The 20,343-nt window shown below is 44.8% G+C and overlaps 1 protein-coding gene across 1 annotated transcript in view; it reads left to right on the top strand.

Moving 5' to 3' along the window:
* thsd7ba (thrombospondin, type I, domain containing 7Ba) overlaps positions 1-20,343 on the top strand; it is a 284,654-nt gene that overhangs the window by 145,860 nt on the left and 118,451 nt on the right. Inside the window, exon 14 of the mRNA XM_047047538.1 lies at positions 12,824-13,015. Within this exon, the coding sequence (XP_046903494.1) occupies positions 12,824-13,015 (192 nt within the window). The remainder of the gene's footprint in view (positions 1-12,823; positions 13,016-20,343) is intronic.

Here is a 20,343-nt window from a genome sequence, read left to right on the forward strand (position 1 = left end):
TTTTTTAAGGGATTTTAGGTGACATTTTATTTTGAAGAAAGAATAATTGAAAACAGAATTTGGGTTTTCTACCTGTTTGTCTTGTTACTCCAAATTGGAATAACACAAATTGATGTACTGTCTCTTTAAGATCAGATTTTGTTGGTGGCAACTGTTGCTTAGCAGAGCATATCTGAGGCAATATATATTATATATGCTAATTTATGTACATTCCCAAGACTTAAGGGTTTTGTAGTTAAACAAGTTAAAAATTACACAACATTAATCTCTAAGTGCAGGTGTACCTGTAGGAAAGCAATAAAAATAGGATTAACTAGAAAAAGAATACAACAGTTTAAATCAGCTACCACTAACCAACAGTCTAAGCAGGAGTCATTGTGAACCTTGAGGAAACTAGCGTTGGGTTCAGCAAACCATTCCTAAGTACCATTGTACTCCCGGAACAAGTGTGTCTTGAGCCTTCTCTTGAAGGTGGGGAGTTGATTCCACCACTGGGGTGCCAGGCAGGAGAAGAGCTTGTGCTGGGACCGGGCGGTCTTGAGAGGTGGGACCACCAGGCGGTTGTCTGAAGAAGACCGTAGGTGGCGGGTGGGGGTGTAAGGCTGCAGGAGAGACTTGATGTAGTCGGGCGCAGTCCCGTTCATTGCTCGGAAGGTCAGTACCAGGGTCTTGAATCTGATGCGGGCCGTTATGGGTAGCCAGTGGAGGGAGATGAGGAGCGGGGTAACGTGGGAGCGTCTGGGTAGATTGTAGACCAGACGGGCCGCTGCGTTCTGAATCCTCTGAAGAGGGCGGGTTGCGCATGATGGGAGACCGGCGAGCAGCGAGTTGCAGTAGTCCAACTTGGAGAGGACAAGTGCTTGGACAAGCAGCTGGGTGGAGTGCTCAGACAGGTATCTCCTGATCTTCCGGATGTTGTAGAGGGTGAATCTACACGACCGGGAGACCGCAGCAATGTGGGCCGTGAGGGAGAGCTCGTCATCCATGGTAACCCCAAGGTTCCTGGCAGAGGATGAGGGGGTCACCGTCGCAGATCCCAGGGTGATTGAGAAGTCATGGGAGATGGAGGGTTTGGCCGGGATGATGAGAAGTTCCGTTTTGGCAAGGTTCAGCTGGAGGTGGTGCTCAGTCATCAAGGCGGAGATGTCTGCGAGGCAGGCCTCAATCCTAGCTGAGATCCCCGGATCGGTCGGAGGGAATGACAGGTACAGCTGCGTGTCGTCAGCGTAGCAGTGGTAGGAGAAGCCATGAGAGGTGATGATTGGTCCAAGTGAGGTGGTGTACAGAGAGAAGAGGAGGGGACCAAGGACGGAGCCCTGTGGGACACCAGTGGAGAGCTGGCGTGGGCCTGACAGTTTGCCTCCCCAGGAGACCTGGTAGGATCTTCCCGACAGGTAGGATGAGATCCACTGGAGTGCAGTGCCAGTGATGCCCATCTCAGAAAGTCTGGAGAGCAGGATCTGGTGGTTAACCGTATCAAACGCCGCAGAAAGGTCCAGCAGAATGATGACGGATGACCTGGAAGCCGCTCTGGCAGACTGGAGGGCAGTGGTGACTGAAAGGAGGGCAGTCTCTGTGGAGTGGCCGGTCTTGAAGCCCGATTGGTTGGGGTCGAGCAGGTTGTTCTGAGAAAGGAAGTTAGACAGTTGGTTAGATACAGCACGTTCAATTGTTTTAGAAATGAAGGGCAACAATGATACCGGTCTGTAGTTCTGGAGGACGGCAGGGTTAAGGGAGGGTTTTTTGAGTAAAGGGGTAACTCTGGCCTGTTTGAAGGCAGAGGGGAAGGTGCCAGAGGTAAGAGAGGAGTTTAGAACATGGAGCAGAAAAGTTATGATAGAGGGGGAGATGGTTTGAAAGAGAGGGGAGGGGACAGGATCAAGGGGACAGGAGGTGGGGCGATGAGAGAGAATGAGGTCAGAGAGCTCTGCCTCGGACAGGGGAGAGAAGGAGTTTAGACATTTAGTTGGGTCAGTAATGGAGGGTGAGGGGGTAGGAAGGGTGGGTTTAGGGAACCGACTGCTAATGTCGGCGACTTTTTTCTCAAAGAAGGAGGAGAAGTCGTCTGCTGTCAGGGTGGAGGGAGGGGGTGGGGGAGGTGGGTTAAGAAGGGTGGAGAAGGTAGAGAAAAGTTTGTGGGGGTTTGAAGCGGAGTTAATTTTGTTAAGGAAGTAGAGGGTTTTGGCACCAGTTATGTGAGAAGAGAAGGATTTGAGGAGGGAGTGATACTTATCAAGGTCCAGACCGTCTTTGGACTTGCGCCATCTCCTCTCAGCTGCTCGAAGGGTGGACCGTTCTTCACGAATAACATCCGTAAGCCACGGGCAGGGGGGAGAAGATCGTGCAGGCCTGGTAGACAGGGGACAGAGAGAGTCAAGTGATGCAGTTAAAGTGGTTAGCAAGGTGTCGGTGGCAGTGTTAGTGGGGTGGGACGAGAACTCGTCAATGGGAGGGAGGGAGGATGTTACAATAGAGGAGAAGTGGGAGGGGGATAGCGAGCGGAGGTTGCGCCGGAAAGTTACGAGGGGAGGGGAGGTAGGAGGGATTGGAGGGAGAGAGACAGTGAATTGGATAAACTAGTGAGCAGAGATGTGCAGTGGGGTTACAGAGGTTAAGTCAGTGATACAGTTACGTGTCAGGACGAGGTCTAGCTGTTTGCCTGCCTTGTGGGTCGCCGGTGTGCTCAGCAGCGTCAGGTCGAAGGAGGTCAGGAGAGACAAGAAGTCGACAGCCTGCATTCCTTGAAGGTGGATGTTGAAGTCCCCAAGGATTATCAGAGGGGTTCCATCATCCGGAAGGACGCTGAGGAGCATGTCCAGCTCCTCCACAAAGTCGGCTAGCGGTCCTGGTGGGCGATAAAAAACAATTAAGCATGCTTTGATAGGATTAGTTAGCATCACATAATGGTGTTCAAATGATTTGGCAGTAACAGAGAGTGGTGTGGATGTGTATTTAATATGTGGGGAAAGAAGCAACCCTGTCCCACCACCCCGCCCGGTTGAGCGGGGTGAGTGAGTGAAGGAGTGCTTGACGGAGAGAGCAGCTGGAGTTGCAGTGTTCTCTGGGCGGATCCATGTCTCAGTCAGCGCAAGGGCATGAAGAGAAGCATGGGATGCAAACGCCGGGATGAAGTCTGCCTTGTTCACAGCAGACTGGCAGTTCCAGAGCCCTAAGGAAAGAGACAGGGCAGGTGGAGAAGAACTGGATATGTAGTGAAGGTTAGAAGTTGACCGAATATACTTTGTGACATATCTACGTCTACGGGTAGTGTAATGAACAGGAATGCTAAGGAAACACATGCTAGCTATGAATAAATTCTAGGTAGAATATAATCCAAATATGAATATAAATAGGTTGATACTTATCAGAAGAGGTGATCCGCCTCGTCGGCCTTCCTCGGTGGACTCCGCAGGTAGACTCCTTGTCTTTGTTCGACTGAGTCTTCGTGCGACAAGGCTGGCAGACGAGGCTGCCTCTGTAACGCTAACCGCCTTAAATATGCTAATGCGCAGATACAACGCCCCCAATTACTGCCAAACAAAACAATACCCTGAGTACCCTGAAACCGAAAATGACTCACTGGCTAGCTACTCCTTGACCAGTTTCAACTGGTTATCTAACTGCCGACCCTTCTGCTCTGCCCAAGAGACTAACTTTTAGCTAAACTCAATAATATACTAGTCTTGATCACTCGCAGTCAATGCAGCGCTCTCGAAGTTCTCTTCAGTATGACGCTATACGCTCTCAGCTGATTCCAGGCGACTTCGGCTTTTAAACCAAATTCTACAACGCCCCCCAATTACTGCCAAACAAAAGAATATCCTGAGTACCCTGAAACCGAAAATGACTCACTGGCTAGCTACTCCTTGACCAGTTTCAACTGGTTATCTAACTGCCGACCCTTCTGCTCTGCCCAAGAGACTAACTTTTAGCTAAACTCAATAATATACTAGTCTTGATCACTCGCAGTCAATGCAGCGCTCTCGAAGTTCTCTTCAGTATGACGCTATACGCTCTCAGCTGATTCCAGGCGACTTCGGCTTTTAAACCAAATTCTACAACGCCCCCCAATTACTGCCAAACAAAAGAATATCCTGAGTACCCTGAAACCGAAAATGACTCACTGGCTAGCTACTCCTTGACCAGTTTCAACTGGTTATCTAACTGCCGACCCTTCTGCTCTGCCCAAGAGACTAACTTTTAGCTAAACTCAATAATATACTAGTCTTGATCACTCGCAGTCAATGCAGCGCTCTCAAAGTTCTCTTCAGTATGACGCTATACGCTCTCAGCTGATTCCAGGCGACTTCGGCTTTTAAACCAAATTCTACAACGCCCCCCAATTACTGCCAAACAAAAGAATATCCTGAGTACCCTGAAACCGAAAATGACTCACTGGCTACCTACTCCTTGACCAGTTTCAACTGGTTATCTAACTGCCGACCCTTCTGCTCTGCCCAAGAGACTAACTTTTAGCTAAACTCAATAATATACTAGTCTTGATCACTCGCAGTCAATGCAGCGCTCTCGAAGTTCTCTTCAGTATGACGCTATACGCTCTCAGCTGATTCCAGGCGACTTCGGCTTTTAAACCAAATTCTACAACGCCCCCCAATTACTGCCAAACAAAAGAATATCCTGAGTACCCTGAAACCGAAAATGACTCACTGGCTAGCTACTCCTTGACCAGTTTCAACTGGTTATCTAACTGCCGACCCTTCTGCTCTGCCCAAGAGACTAACTTTTAGCTAAACTCAATAATATACTAGTCTTGATCACTCGCAGTCAATGCAGCGCTCTCGAAGTTCTCTTCAGTATGACGCTATACGCTCTCAGCTGATTCCAGGCGACTTCGGCTTTTAAACCAAATTCTACAACGCCCCCCAATTACTGCCAAACAAAAGAATATCCTGAGTACCCTGAAACCGAAAATGACTCACTGGCTAGCTACTCCTTGACCAGTTTCAACTGGTTATCTAACTGCCGACCCTTCTGCTCTGCCCAAGAGACTAACTTTTAGCTAAACTCAATAATATACTAGTCTTGATCACTCGCAGTCAATGCAGCGCTCTCGAAGTTCTCTTCAGTATGACGCTATACGCTCTCAGCTGATTCCAGGCGACTTCGGCTTTTAAACCAAATTCTACAACGCCCCCCAATTACTGCCAAACAAAAGAATATCCTGAGTACCCTGAAACCGAAAATGACTCACTGGCTAGCTACTCCTTGACCAGTTTCAACTGGTTATCTAACTGCCGACCCTTCTGCTCTGCCCAAGAGACTAACTTTTAGCTAAACTCAATAATATACTAGTCTTGATCACTCGCAGTCAATGCAGCGCTCTCGAAGTTCTCTTCAGTATGACGCTATACGCTCTCAGCTGATTCCAGGCGACTTCGGCTTTTAAACCAAATTCTACAACGCCCCCCAATTACTGCCAAACAAAAGAATATCCTGAGTACCCTGAAACCGAAAATGACTCACTGGCTAGCTACTCCTTGACCAGTTTCAACTGGTTATCTAACTGCCGACCCTTCTGCTCTGCCCAAGAGACTAACTTTTAGCTAAACTCAATAATATACTAGTCTTGATCACTCGCAGTCAATGCAGCGCTCTCGAAGTTCTCTTCAGTATGACGCTATACGCTCTCAGCTGATTCCAGGCGACTTCGGCTTTTAAACCAAATTCTACAACGCCCCCCAATTACTGCCAAACAAAAGAATATCCTGAGTACCCTGAAACCGAAAATGACTCACTGGCTAGCTACTCCTTGACCAGTTTCAACTGGTTATCTAACTGCCGACCCTTCTGCTCTGCCCAAGAGACTAACTTTTAGCTAAACTCAATAATATACTAGTCTTGATCACTCGCAGTCAATGCAGCGCTCTCGAAGTTCTCTTCAGTATGACGCTATAGCTCTCGATTATTGATTACTAGCATTAGCTGAACATGCTAATGTTTTAACATGACATGGAAGATTGAAAAAGGTCACTGTAGCCAGTGTATTGACTGTAAAATGACTGACTCATTTGTTTGCACTTAGTAGTTACTTGTACTACTTTATACATGTGTAATACGCTGTTTGATTAATAGATGATAATAATAATAATAATAATTAATAGAGAGAAATAATAGATTTACGGTTTGCCAATCTCTATATCAACATCACTTGTGCCAGTTTTATCTTGAGTATACAGGCCCACGCAATGTGTTGTTTTTGTTTTAATCACTGACACTTATGTTGTCATCTTGTACACTGAATTGGTTTCAATGATGTGTTTGTGTTGTTTTATGTTATAAGCATGTATAGCATAAATAGACTTGCCTGCCAAGCAAGATGGCAAACGCTTCACCAACACCAGCTAAGTGGCAAACCGACTGGAGCAAATGTTGTTTATGTCAAAAGGAGACACAAGAAGTTCTCAAAGCCCCACCAACACGATATTCATCTGATCAAGACGGCTACAGCATGATTTCAATGAATATCCCCCTCTTTTATGAGATCAATGACGTGCCAATCATTCTCGATCCTGCGCGGCTGGATGAGGGTGGTGGGATAGATGGAACATTAAGACGGAATAAGGCCTTGTATCATCAGAGCTGCCGCCTCCTTTTCAACAACACAAAGCTTGACCGGGCCAAAAAAAGGAGAGCACAGAACAGTAATCAAGGTGATTGCCAAACAAAGATGCGCAGAGCTCATGAAGGTCAGAAGTCTACCCTAGCTTGCTTTCTCTGTAATACAGAAGCTCCAGCATCCGAGCTTAGACAAGTAATGACGATGCAACTTAACCAGAGACTAAATGAATGTGCCAAAGCACTTAATGATGGAAAATTTCTGGCAGCACTGAGTGGTGGAGATGCCATTGCCCAAGAGCTGAAATACCACGTCACATGTTTGACTAATCTCTACAATAGAGAAAGAGCATCCCTCAGAACCATCAAAAGACAAGCACGTGAACAGACACATGAACAGAATGCGTACGCACAGGCATTTTCTGAGCTGGTCATTTATATAGTGAAGACCAAATCTTGCTCCGAGGATCTGTCTGTCTTCCGGCTTGCAGATCTAGTTAACTTGTATCAGCAACGGCTAGAACAGCTGGGTGTGGAAAAACCTGTAAATGCCACCAGACTTAAAGACCGATTGCTGGCTGAAGTACCGGAGCTGAAGGCTCATAAGCAAGGAATAAATGTACTCCTCGCCTTCAAAAATGATGTCGGATCAGCTCTATCCCAAGCCTGTGAGTACGATGATGCCATGATCCTTGGTAAAGCAGCTAAGATATTAAGAACACAGATGCTCAATCATAAGGCAAGTTTTGATGGGACATTCCATGAGGGTTGCATTGAAGAGGCAGTTCCATCCAGTCTCCTTCAGTTTGTAGGCATGATTGAACATGGTGCTGACATCAAATCACAGCTGTCGTTTGGTGCATCAAAGACCGACCTTGCTATTTCCCAACTCCTGCAGTACAACTGCTATGCAAGGTATAGGGAAGGGGCATCAAAACATGGGCACCTGAAAGCCCACGAAACTCAGTTTCCTATTTACATGGGGATGTCCGTCTATGCAAAGACCAGGAAAAAGGCATTGGTGGAACTGTTAGATGAGCATGGTGTCAGCATCTCACACGATAGAGTTCTGGAAATATCTGCACAGCTCAGAGAGGCAGCAGTAAGTAGATATGTTGAAGATGGTGTTGTCTGTCCATCTGTTTTGAGAAGTGGATTGTTCACTACAGCTGCCATGGATAACATAGATCACAATCCCACCGCAACAACAGCCACCACGTCTTTCCATGGCACCAGCATATCGGTTTTTCAGCATCCAACATCAGATGACCAAGGTGAAAAACAACTGAGTTTTGGGAAATACAAAGTGAAGAGAGTCCCAGAACTGCCCGACACCTTCACAAACATCCATCCTGCCTTCTTCAAAAAGAAAAATCCATCTCCTCCGCCAAGTACTTTAAAAGATTTGCCAGGTGCCAGTGTAATGACATCACAGATCGCTCTGGAGTATGAGTGGCTGGAGAAGATCACTGTGACTGAGGGGCCTATAGATGTGACTTGGTCTGCACACCATGCTTCAAAGAAGAGAAGCCCTGCATTTGAGGTCAGCATCACATCACTGTTACCTCTTCTTCGTGATCAGGCTCATTCCGTTGCTACAGTCAAACATGTGATGGACAAAATCAAGGACATTGTAGCATTCCTGAACCCAGGCCAGGTACCTGTTCTTGCTGCTGACCAACCAATCTATGCAGTAGCCAAGCAGGTACAGTGGCACTGGCCTGAGAAGTATGGTGAAGACAAGTTTGTCATCATGTTTGGGGGTCTGCACATAGAGATGGCAGCACTGAAATCAATTGGAACTCTACTTCAGGACAGTGGTTGGACAGGAGCTCTGGTGGAGGCAGGGATCGCATCTTCTGGTACAGCTGAATCCTTTCTGACAGCCTCAAGCATCACTAGAACACGGCAAATGCACCAAATTACAGCATGCAGCCTATACAAGCTCATGAAGGCAGCTTACCATAACCACTCCAATGAGATCACTCAAAATGAAGACATGCTTGACTTTGAAGCTTGGTGTGAGAATCGAAAACGACAAAGCCCCCAATTTCAATTCTGGCATTTGGTGTTGTCAATGCAACTTGTGATTCTCCTGCTAATCCGATCATTCAGGGAAGCCAATTTCAGCCTGTATTGTCAGTCTCTGGCAGAGCTAATACCATATTTCTTTGCCAACAACAATGTAAATTATGCACGATGGCTTCCTATCCACCTCAGAGACATGGAGACTCTAAAACATAGGCACCCTGAGATAGCACAGGAGTTTCAGAGTGGAAGATTTGTTGTGCACAAATCAGCCCGAGACTTCTCAGCAATTGCTATTGACCAAGCCCATGAACAGGCCAATGCTGTCATCAAGGCAAGTGGGGGAGCCATAGGTATCATTGAAGATCCATCAGCACTGAGGAGGTGGATGGTAGCTGGACCTGAGGTCAGCCGCTTGGTTCTTCAATATGAAGCATCAGCCAGTGCCAGGGAGGGTGCAAAGCACACCAGTCACCATGAACAGACAGAACATGCTCAGATATCGTTCCTTGATAGAGTGAATAAGCTAACCAGTGTTCTCGAGGATCTGGGGAATCCTTTTGCTGAGGAGAGCCATGATCTGTTTTCACTTGACACCAAGGATATTGCCAACCCAAGTGTCGCTGTGTTAATTCATACCCACTTTGAGAGAGGTAGAGCCTGTTTCAAAGAGTTCATGAAAGGGTTAGAGGAAAAAGAGCCCAGGCTTTATGAGCCTATCAAGAAGAACAACACAAACTTCTTCCATCATGGCTCACCCTCAGTCAATCGCTCAAAAGAGAAAGTGCTGAAGGGGGACTGCCAGCTTTTCTCCAAGCTTTTTATCTCATGTCAGAGCAGAGAATGTGATCTCAAAGAGTTTTTTAAACATGAGAATCAGCCATTCCCTGCTGCCTTGAGTGATGGTGGGAGGCTGCACACTGTTCAAAAAGCTCAGTTGGCAGCCATACTTGAGTCTCTTATCAAAATATATGATACCGAACCAGAAGTAGAAACCATTATCATTGATGGCTCTGCACTCATCAACAGTTTGCCCCCACGGAGCTCAAAGACATTTGACGACTATGCATCATTTGAGTTTCTCCCAAAGGTACAGGCATACGCTGTGAAATACGAGAGAACAGGCATAGTGTTTGACGTGTACCAGCAGTCAAGTCTGAAAGTAGAGACCAGGTCTAAGAGACGACATGGAGCCAGAAGGAAAGTGACCAGCAATGGCAAAATACCAACTAACTGGCGGAACTTTCTTAGAAATGACGACAATAAAACCGAGTTGTTCCACTTCCTTGCTGACAAGGTTGCACAAACATTGACACCAAATGTGCTTATAGTGACCAAAGAGGAGCAGGCTGTCAGCAATCAGTCCATCAACCTAGATGAAGTTAGTTCCTGCCCACATGAGGAAGCGGACACCAGGATCTTTGTCCATGCCAAGCATGCAGTAAAAAATGGCAGCAAAAACATCATGGTCAAAGCCAGCGATACAGACGTCCTTGTTATAGCAGTCAGTGCTTTGCCAGTTCTTCAAGCAGCAGGTCTACAACAATTATGGATTGCTTTTGGTCAAGGAGTTAACGTGAGGTGGATCCCTGTACATGACCTCTGTCAGTGTATAGGAAGAGAGAGGAGCAGAGGAATCCTTTTCTTCCATGCCTTTACAGGCTGTGATGTTGTTTCAGCCTTCCGTGGCAAAGGGAAGAAGACTGCTTGGCAAACGTGGGCTGCATTTGATGAAGCCTCTGAAGTCTTCACCAAACTCAGCCACTATCCACCAAGAATAGATGACAGTGACCTGAAGACTTTGGAAAGGTTTGTGGTCATGATGTATGACAAATCCAGTGAAGCAGCAGGAGTGGATGATGCCAGGTTAGACTTGTTTGCCAGAAAACATCGGTCATACGAAGCCATTCCTCCGACTAAAGCAGCATTGCTCCAGCATGTAAAGCGTGCAGCCTACCAGGCAGCCTGCATTTGGAGTCAGGCAACAACATGTCAACCAGAACCAGTGAGTCCTTCTGAGTGGGGATGGACCAAGAAAGATGATGAATGGCAGGTCCTCTGGACAGAGCTATCACCAATAGCAGAGAGTTGCCAGCAGCTGACCAAATGCGGATGCAAGGTAGAATGCAAGGAAGATGCAAATGTTACCAGTTTGGTCTTACCTGTACAGCTCTGTGCAGCTGTAGGTGTCTGGACTAGAAAGAACCGCAATGAACTTTCAAACATTTTAGATGTCCTAGAAAAACTAAATAGATCTAACCTCAATAGCATGATACATTCTGTCAATTAAACATTCTTTATATTAAATAATTTTTCTGTCTTTTTCCATGTTATTTACTAGAGCCTTTTAAAAGACCCTCAATCCTTAAGATTTTGTACATTATTGATGTTCCCAGGGCAAATAATAGAGTATTTAATGGTAAAAATATAAAAATATGTCCCATGGGTACAATTCTGTGGCAGAATATGTCTGTCAAGCAGCAACATTGGCGGCCATCTTGGAAAATGGCGGCCATCTTGGAAATGTAAGTGGCTAACGTTCTTTATTTTATTAATGACCCCAGAGGGATGCATATACAAAATTTGGTGCTTGTATCCACTTTTGAACGATTGTGACAGTTATCTGCCCCACTATTAAGGTATTCATCAGGGATATGAACTAGCATCTTTTGCCATCGACAAGAGCAATGCCTCAGAGCATTCTCCCCCCGACCACCTACACAAACAATCCTGTGGGCTTGGGTCAGAGTGCAAGATTTAAAAGTCAAATAGGAATCAATATGATGTGTTAAAGGTATGTTTGTCGATCAATTGTACTCCAAAGATGTGGGATAGTGTGTGTTTGAATGTGTGTGCGTGGGGGTTCCTCGGGGAAGGGGGGAGGGGGGGCAGCGCAAGGGGAGTTGCTCCCATGAATTTGATTACATTTGAGTAAAATCTTTTGGCCGATTTGATTCTTTGTAAAAGCTAGCTAAGCAAACAGCAGTATTTGAGAGGTTCTGACCCTCGTCACAAGAACATCTCCCTCCCTCCAAGCCTTATCCCTGTTTGCTGTGACATGTCAGTCTTAACCGTAAAGGAAAATGAGAGCTTGCCCATCTGGTTAGCTACCATATAATTCCAACTTTCTCTTTCTTTCTTTCTATTTCAAAAATATGGCCGCATGTACACCAAGGTGGCATTCATGTCCATGTTTTCTCTACCTTGTGCCGTTCACATGACATGATGAGGCATTTCATCCATGTAAAAGCTGTGACTTAGCTGGTTGTTCTCTTGTCAAGTAATGCTTTACATTTACATTTAGTTATTTAGCAGACGCTCTTATCCAGAGCGACTTACAGTAAGTACAGGGACATTCCCCCGAGGCAAGTAGGGTGAAGTGCCTTGCCCAAGGACACAACATCATTTGCTCAGCCGGAAATCGAACTGGCGACTTCAGATTACTAGCCCGATTCCCTAACCGCTCAGCCACCTGACTCCCGACAGGGAGTTTAACTTCCATTATCATTATTTTACTCTCTCAAATACCAGTACTTGAAGCTTACGCAGGGTATATTGTGAATATTAACTGCGACAATAGTAGAATTGGACTGGCTCTTGAATTCTATTAGCAGTCTCTGATGTGCTTTTTCTTTATCAGACCGTAGAACACATCTGGTCTAAAACGTGTTTCTTTAGTTGCATTTTTTTATACTTCATATAGAACATTTCATAGAATTTCTATTTATAATTTTAGAGTTCTTGTAGAGTGACTAGGCATTTGTGCATATGTAAAACTCTAAAATATGTTGAACGTCTCCCAGATAACATGCTGCATTCAGTGGTCTCTCACTGTTGTCTTCCTTCCAGTACAGTACATGTAAAAGCTAGAAGAATCGATTCTCCAGTTGCTTTAACAGTAACTCGCAATCACAGCCACACCTGAACAGTCCCACAGAAAATAAAGGCTGAGGTAGCTTGCTGTTGGTACATGTAAATGGGAACTCCACCATCTCGCACGCTCGGTATTATCATCCCCTGCGTTTCTTTGTTCACGGAATGGCAATCGATAGGCTTGGGGTTAGGGTTATCCTCAGGGTTAGGATTAGCCTTCGGTTTTGGGTGAATTCCGTAGAAGGTTGGACCCTAAAAAAACTGTATAGAAGTGTAGAATGTGCTTTTACATTTGTAGATGCCAAACTTGAGTCCCAAAGATGTCAAATGTGCTGTCCTCCTCCAGGGCTCAGCTGCGTGGGAGAAGACGATCGGCCAGCTGACATGGCGCAGTGCCTGCAGTGGGCCGGCGCCGTCCCTGACCGGGTCTGGGAGTGCCGGGTTCCGTGCCCAGAAGACTGCACCCTCAGCGCCTGGTCCAAGTTCTCAGAGTGTTTGGGATGTGGAGGCTCACGGAGCCGCAAGCGCTTTCTCACAGGTACAGCCTGATAGGCATTTCACACAAGCATCCACAGCTTTAGGGCGCACTCCTTTTTCACCAGTGAAGCAAACTTCATAGCGTAGCATTGACACAGACGTCCCAGATGTCCCTACCAATGTCAAGAGACCACCGAAACATCCTCATCAATAATCAGCACCAGAGCAGGGGTGGAGGTGTAATTATAGTGATGAAAAATGTTCCTCATATACTAGTATTATAATTAGACCAATACGCTGTTCTTATTGGTCCACAGACGTTCTCAAAAGTTAACAAATCCGTTTGTATACCTCCTGAAAGTTCGCAGAGGTAAACAAAAGTTTTTTTAAACTCCACAGAGTTGTTCGATATGTTGCCTTGGAGATGTAGTGACGTCACCAGTGCAAGAGCAGCTGATTGCTCTGACAACATGGCGTCTGCTCCAGATTCACCGTGTTTGATTTGGGATCTTCCCACGTACTGTTGTAGTATATAAGAAACCAAATGTTTACTCTTCGATAGGTCAGCAAACGCTTTTTCGCCTTGATTTGTTAAAAGGATTTAACAAATATCTGCTTACAAAGGCGTTTGCAGACCTGTCGAAGAGTTAACATTTGCAGTTTGTCCTCACCAATGTATAAACTAAACCTAAGCCCCTGACTCTTGGTTCCAGCCATCGCAGGCCATGAAACCCTCTTTTGAGGTAAGAGAAGCTCTGGCACCCAGTAGATGCACTGTTTATTAGGTTTCTGCCTTGAATCTGTCTTAATTCATTCCTTTACTTCACACAGTTTGGGTAGGCAGTCTTAGTATATCTAGGTTTGAATGCACTGTAGCCTACTACAAATACTAGCCAATTCCCATGCTCACTCTATGGCGTCTGTATAAACGCTAAATCACTTCCCTGTTTATACAGCAGCTGACTCTGTAGTTTCAGCACAGATGACAAACTCTCCTGACTGGGTTACATGGTGTGGTTCCACAGCAAGCCTATCATTTGTCTTCATGAATATTTGATCCGTTGCCTTTAAGCCCAAAGTGAGTATCACAGTATCGCTCAGTCTTTATCTGTATGGCTTTTAAAAGCTGACATCAGTCTTGTGTGCCACTACAGCAGAGGTCGCCAACCTGTCGATCGCGATCGACGTGTCGATCTCGGAGACTTTCCCTGTCGATCTCCAAAATAATTTCAGAAATACTGATCTCCGACTAATTCATGAACGCGGAGGATTCTTAAACTGAACGCGCGTTCTCTTGTACCTGGATTTGCATATTGGCCTGTGCGTGTTGCAAAGCAATTCACCGACAGAATAAATGGGCGTTTTTTCCCGAAGACGACCTTTGAGAGACCTGCTATCCCAGGATACCTGTGGGCGTGGTTGCCGTTGGTTTGTTTATTTACCCGGCCGTGTTGTCCACATAGTGTTAGCAAGCATGGCAGAGGCACCACGAAAGAGGGCGAAAAACTACAGTTTCCATCATGAATGGGAGGAGGAATTCATCTTTACCTTGGTAAAAGACAAGAGTGTGTGTATGTTGTGCCACCAGCCACAGGCACTGTCTAAGCGAGGGAATTTGGAGCGGCACCACAACACTAACCATCCGAAATTCAAAGACTGCTATCCACCAAAGAGCGCAATCCGCGCCAAAAAAGTTCAGGAGCTGAAAGTGGAGTTGAAGGCTCAACAGTCGCTTTTCTCACAACCTACGTCTCAAAGTAAGGCTGCAACTGAGGCGTCATTTCGTATTAGCCACATTTTGGCTAAACACAAGAGACCTTTTACAGATGGGGATTTGTTTAAGGAACTATTGACCGTCACCGCAGAGACTGTTTGCAGCACCTTCAAAAACAAAGAGGACATAAAAGCTGCATTCCGTGCTGTGCCTCTTGGTCCTACAACAGTGACACGAAGGATCGAGTTACTGTCGGATAACGTTGGTCAACAGGTGTTGGAGGACTTGTCACTCTGTGAATATTTTTCACTGCAGTTTGATGAATCGCTGGATGTAATGGACACGGCTCAGCTTGTTGTATTTGTCAGAATGGCTTTCCAGGACTTTACAACAAAGGAGGACTTCCTCACTCTTCTCCAATTAAAAGAGAGAACGAGAGGTGAGGATATTTACAACGTTTTTAAAAGCTATGTCCGTGAAAAGAACATCCCCATTCAGAAACTGGTGGCAATCACTACCGATGGGGCACCGGCAATGTGCGGTGTGCACGCTGGTTTTATAGCACTGTGCCGTAATGATCCGGATTTCCCCGACTTCATAAAGTATCACTGTGTGATTCATCAGCAAGCCTTGGCTGGGAAAGTTGTGGACTTTTCTCATGTCATGTCACTGGTGGTCAAAGTGGTAAACTCGATTCGAGCAAAAGCGCTTCAGCATCGCTTATTCAAGGCGTTATTGGATGAGCTCGATTCGGCGTATGGAGACCTGCTTCTGCATGCTGATGTCAGGTGGTTGAGTCGCGGAAAAGTGCTGCAGCGATTTGTTGACTTGCTGCCTGAGATTAAGACGTTTCTGTCGAAAAGGAACGAGGAGCACGAGGAACTTTCAACGGATGCGTGGCTACTGGACCTGGGGTTTCTGACGGACCTAACCGGAAAACTGAACTCGCTCAACCACGAACTCCAGGGAAAAGACCGGCACCTCCTCCACATGATCAGCGCAGTGAATGCGTTCAAGGCCAAACTCTTTGTCTGGACCACGAATCTGAGGAAAGGGACGCTGACACACTTTACAAACCTGGAAAAAATGTCACAGTCCATCAAAGACTCTTCTGACTTTCACCCTGAGCAGTACTGTGTGCACCTGGACAAACTGGCAGCGGAGTTCAGTCGACGTTTTGGTGAGTTAGAAATCATGAAGGATATTGCTGCATTTCTTTCAAACCCATTCCTGCCTATTAATACAGAGGAGGTTGCAGACCAATTCGAGAAAGCATTTGCTTTGCCAAGTGGAGTGGACATGGAGATGCTTGATTTGCAAAATGACATTGAGCTGAAAGCCAGGTCAAGGGACAGTGACTTTTGGGGACTTGTCAGCCGAGAGAAGTTTCCTCTCCTCAGTGCATGTGCACTAAAAGTGAGTGCCTACTTTGGATCGACCTACCTCTGTGAAATGGCATTTTCACAGATGAAAATCACCAAATCCAAGTACAGGAGCCGGCTTACTGACAGACACCTCACAGACTGCCTCAGACTGGCTGTCTCTGCTTATGAGCCAAACTACAAGGCACTCACAGACAGTGTTCAGTCACAGCCATCACACTGACTTGTCACATGAGAAATTTGTCAGTGTTGTGTTGTAACTTCAGTTTATAAATAAAACCGTTCATATCCAGCCTGCTCATTGCAAAAGTGTTTTTTCTTGTTCATATTGTTCACAAAGTGTTTGATTTCATTCAATTACAATAAGGCCAAATATAAAGTTAAGTTGTAAGTTCAGTCTGGAGTCTGTTCTGTCTCTCAACGCCTCAATAGGTAGATCTTCGGGTCACCAAGGCAAAGGTCGGTGATCTTTGGCCTAAAAAGGTTGGTGACCACTGCACTACAGGGTTAGCTAGTCAGGAACGTAGCCTTATATACTTGAACGAATTGTAATGGATGCTTCTGGTCACTCTTCTAGCTTCTTTGGCCAGCTTGTTAAGACAATGTAGATACTGTATCACCGTTACGAGATGTGTTTGTGTCCAAAGAGGACTCAGGACAGAGAAAAGATTGAGAGAGGAGGCCAAGAAGCATCTCAGTCTGATTGGAGGGTCTCTGAGGACAGGCCGAGCAGCGTAATCCACTGCTATTGAAAAGTAGAAATAAGAATTGAATTCTGAAAAATTGATACATTTGAATTAGGATGTGTTAATGTCCGAACAGCTAAACAGAGAACACGCAGAATAAAAGAGAGAGAGAGAGGCATAGTTCCATTAATGCATTTTCTTTGTTTGAGGTAATTTCCCTGCTCTAAAGTGTCTGCAGTGTTGCTTGCAGTACTCATTTGACAGTCATTTCCATATTCAAAGATTACCTGCTGAGAACAATTTCAGCAGCAGATTAGAAAGCAACTTAGTGTGGAGCTTGGGGGAGCTTGATAGCAGAAAGCTTTCCTCTCCTCTACCCTACTCACCCCTCCAAAAACCCTTGCAGTGTCCTCCAAGATATTTGTAGAATTACAACACCTTTATATATGTTGCCCCCCCCCCCCCCCGCTATCAAGCTAATTATGTACCCAACACTTATCATTTAATGTCATAGTACATGATTTCACACAAACCTTTTGACTCCATGGTTGATTTTGTTGTAGCCGTTACCATGGTTACATGGTGTGTAGAGATCTGTTGCAAATTCTTCATAAGACCCTGCCAGCCTCCTAATCTGAATTGTTGTAGTGTCCCTTACGGAAGGAAAATATATTGCTGTATATTGGAAAATATCATGTGATATATTAGGCAATATATGTCCATATATGGGATTTAATATTTATATTGTACGGAAATACATGGGATAATATATTGATGATAAATATATTACTAATATATTATAAACTATAATATATATTCATGTAATATATTTCAATAAATTGCAGAATACAGCAATGATTGCCGTTTTCCATATATTGCAACATATTCAACATGAATATATAATGTGTTTATATATCCCAAAATATATGCAATCTATAAATACCACCATAATGTATTCCAATTTATATGGGAAAATGTATTGGTAATATATGTAAAGATATAGTGTCACATGTATGTTTAATATATGGTAGAATATATTTTAATTATATGTAAAAAATATAGCTGCAAGCAGCAATGGCGAATTCCTCCTTCAAAATGGCAAAATATTGTAAAATTGACATAATAGATAGTTACACCGGGATTACTCAGAAAACCAAAAACTGTTTTGTAAAAAAAAAAAAAAAATGCCTATGTCTGGAGTTGAACCTGGAACCCTTCATTTACCAGCACAACCTCTCATCCAATTGAGCCATTCCAAGATCTAGACTTTGCAGTGTTCAGTTACTGAATAATAAAATAAGACATTTCTCCTATGGCAATCATAGTCACATTTGGTCTAAGCTCAAACAGCTCAAATTCAGTCATATTTTCACATATTAAGGTGAAACTTTGCAGGGTACTTCAGGCGGAAGTCACCTTAAAGCCTATTCCTGACGGGGAAATCCTAATTATATGGAAAGATATACATGAAATAAATGTACAGATATGTGTTCAATATATTGTGGAATATATTTTAAATATAGGTAAAATTATATGGAAAAATATTTGAAATATATAATGACAATGATCGCTTCCAGCAAACTTCTTTTGAATTAGCCATTTCCCCCCAAATAAATGTCAATCTTACCGTATTTACGTTTTTGGGGGCACATTTTCAGTTAGCAGGTGGTACTGTTTGAATCGGGATTCCATTCGCAATACTGCCGTTGACAACCTTCTTAGAATACCTTTTAGATGGCTGAGCGGTTAGGGAATCAGGCTATTAATCAGAAGGTTGCCGGTTCGATTCCCGGAACCGCAAAAAATGAAGCTGTGTCCTTGGGCGAGGCAATTCACCCTACTTGCCTCGGGGCATGTCCCTGTACTTACTGTAACTTACTTGTAAGTCACTCTGGATAAGATCGTCTGCTAAAGGACTAAATGTAAATATCACCATATATATCTGTACATTGTATGGGCATGTTCTCATTTATATACACATACATTGTACAATACATCTTTCCATATAATTTTACATATATTTAAAATGAATTCTACCATATATGAGGCATACGTGTGACACTATATCTTTACATATATTACCCATACATTTTCCCATATAAAGCGGGATATAAATTGCATATATTTTGGGATATATAACCACATATATGTAAGGGATAATGTATAGAACGCCGGTCAATATCGGGAAAATAAGCCCCGACAGGGCAAACAACACCCCGACGCGAAGCGGTACTTGCCAACAAAATTACTTAACACAGTGTGTCTTTTTACAATTTATTTGTTACCATTCGTAGTGTTGATCAGCAGAGAAATAGTTCGCCAAAGACGTTAAACTTCATAAACTGAACATTCTTTAGGCTTCAAATCAGCTGACGTCGCTAAGCAACGGAGTACGCTGGGGTTGAAAAGTTACCGGACTACTTGCGGAGTGCTACGAAAGACGTGAATAAGAAGCAAAAAGGCCACTTTCCTTGACAGCGGTCTGTTATTCATAGCAACGGTCTGTTATCAGAAGATATCAGACCGCAGAACGTTGGGAAGCCCCATTCAAGTGAATGGAGCTTTCTACAGCGTTAAGAACAGCCGTGTAATAATATATATTAATGTTCCATATATTGCAATATATGGAAAACGGCAATCATTGCTGTATTCTGCAATATATTGCAATATATTACATGAATATATATTATAGTTTATGATATATTAGTAATATATTTATCATCAATACATTATCCCATGCATTTCCATACATTATATATTGGTCAATGTAATGCAAAATAATATATTCAAATGTATTTCAAATCATATGTTGGTAAATATATTTTCTTTCTGTAAGGGGTCGAATTATTGTCCGTTCAAACTCTACAACGTTAGGGCTCATCCCACCGGATCTGGCACCCCGAAGCTATAAAAAAAAAAAACAGTGGCGACTGACTGTGGCTGCAAGGGTCATCACTGGAGAGGACTACCAGCGGCTCCTCCGGGAGCGCAAAGACAAGGAGCTGGCGGCAGCTACGCTCAGGGCACAGAATGGCAGCTGAGAGGAGGGAACATGCCCGGTTAACATTTAGTCATTTAACAGACGCTCTTATTCAGAGCGACTCACAGTAAGTACAGGGACATTCCCCCCTAGGCAAGTAGGGTGAAGTGTCTTGCCCAAGGACACAACATCATGTGGCACGGCGGGGAATCGATCCGGCAACCTTCTGATTACTAGCCCGACTCCCTCACCTCTCAGCCATCTGACTCCCTATTAAAGGTTAAAGGCGGTCCGCCCCACCATCCACCAAAGGGACCGCTGCCGGCAGGAGTAACCCCCCTCAACCTCCTCCACCACCGCCGGCAGAAAGACATCCCCTCCAGCCTCTGCACTCCCCAGCACCTCTACTCTGGCCATCTCATCACCAGCCCCTCAGCCTACTGCCACACACCTGGCCACAAGGCTCCTTCATTAACATCAAGGGTCCGGCGCAGAGCCTGTTTAAGGAGAGCCTGTCCACTCCCTATTAAGCCCCATTGTACCGAATTTGGTTGCAGTTCCACCAGAGTTCCACTGGGGGTGATCGCGTGTGCATGCCCGCCTAGATTTTGTTTTGAAAACAGAGGC

Source organism: Hypomesus transpacificus, chromosome 23, assembly GCF_021917145.1.
Source record: "Hypomesus transpacificus isolate Combined female chromosome 23, fHypTra1, whole genome shotgun sequence".
Taxonomy (NCBI): domain Eukaryota; kingdom Metazoa; phylum Chordata; class Actinopteri; order Osmeriformes; family Osmeridae; genus Hypomesus; species Hypomesus transpacificus.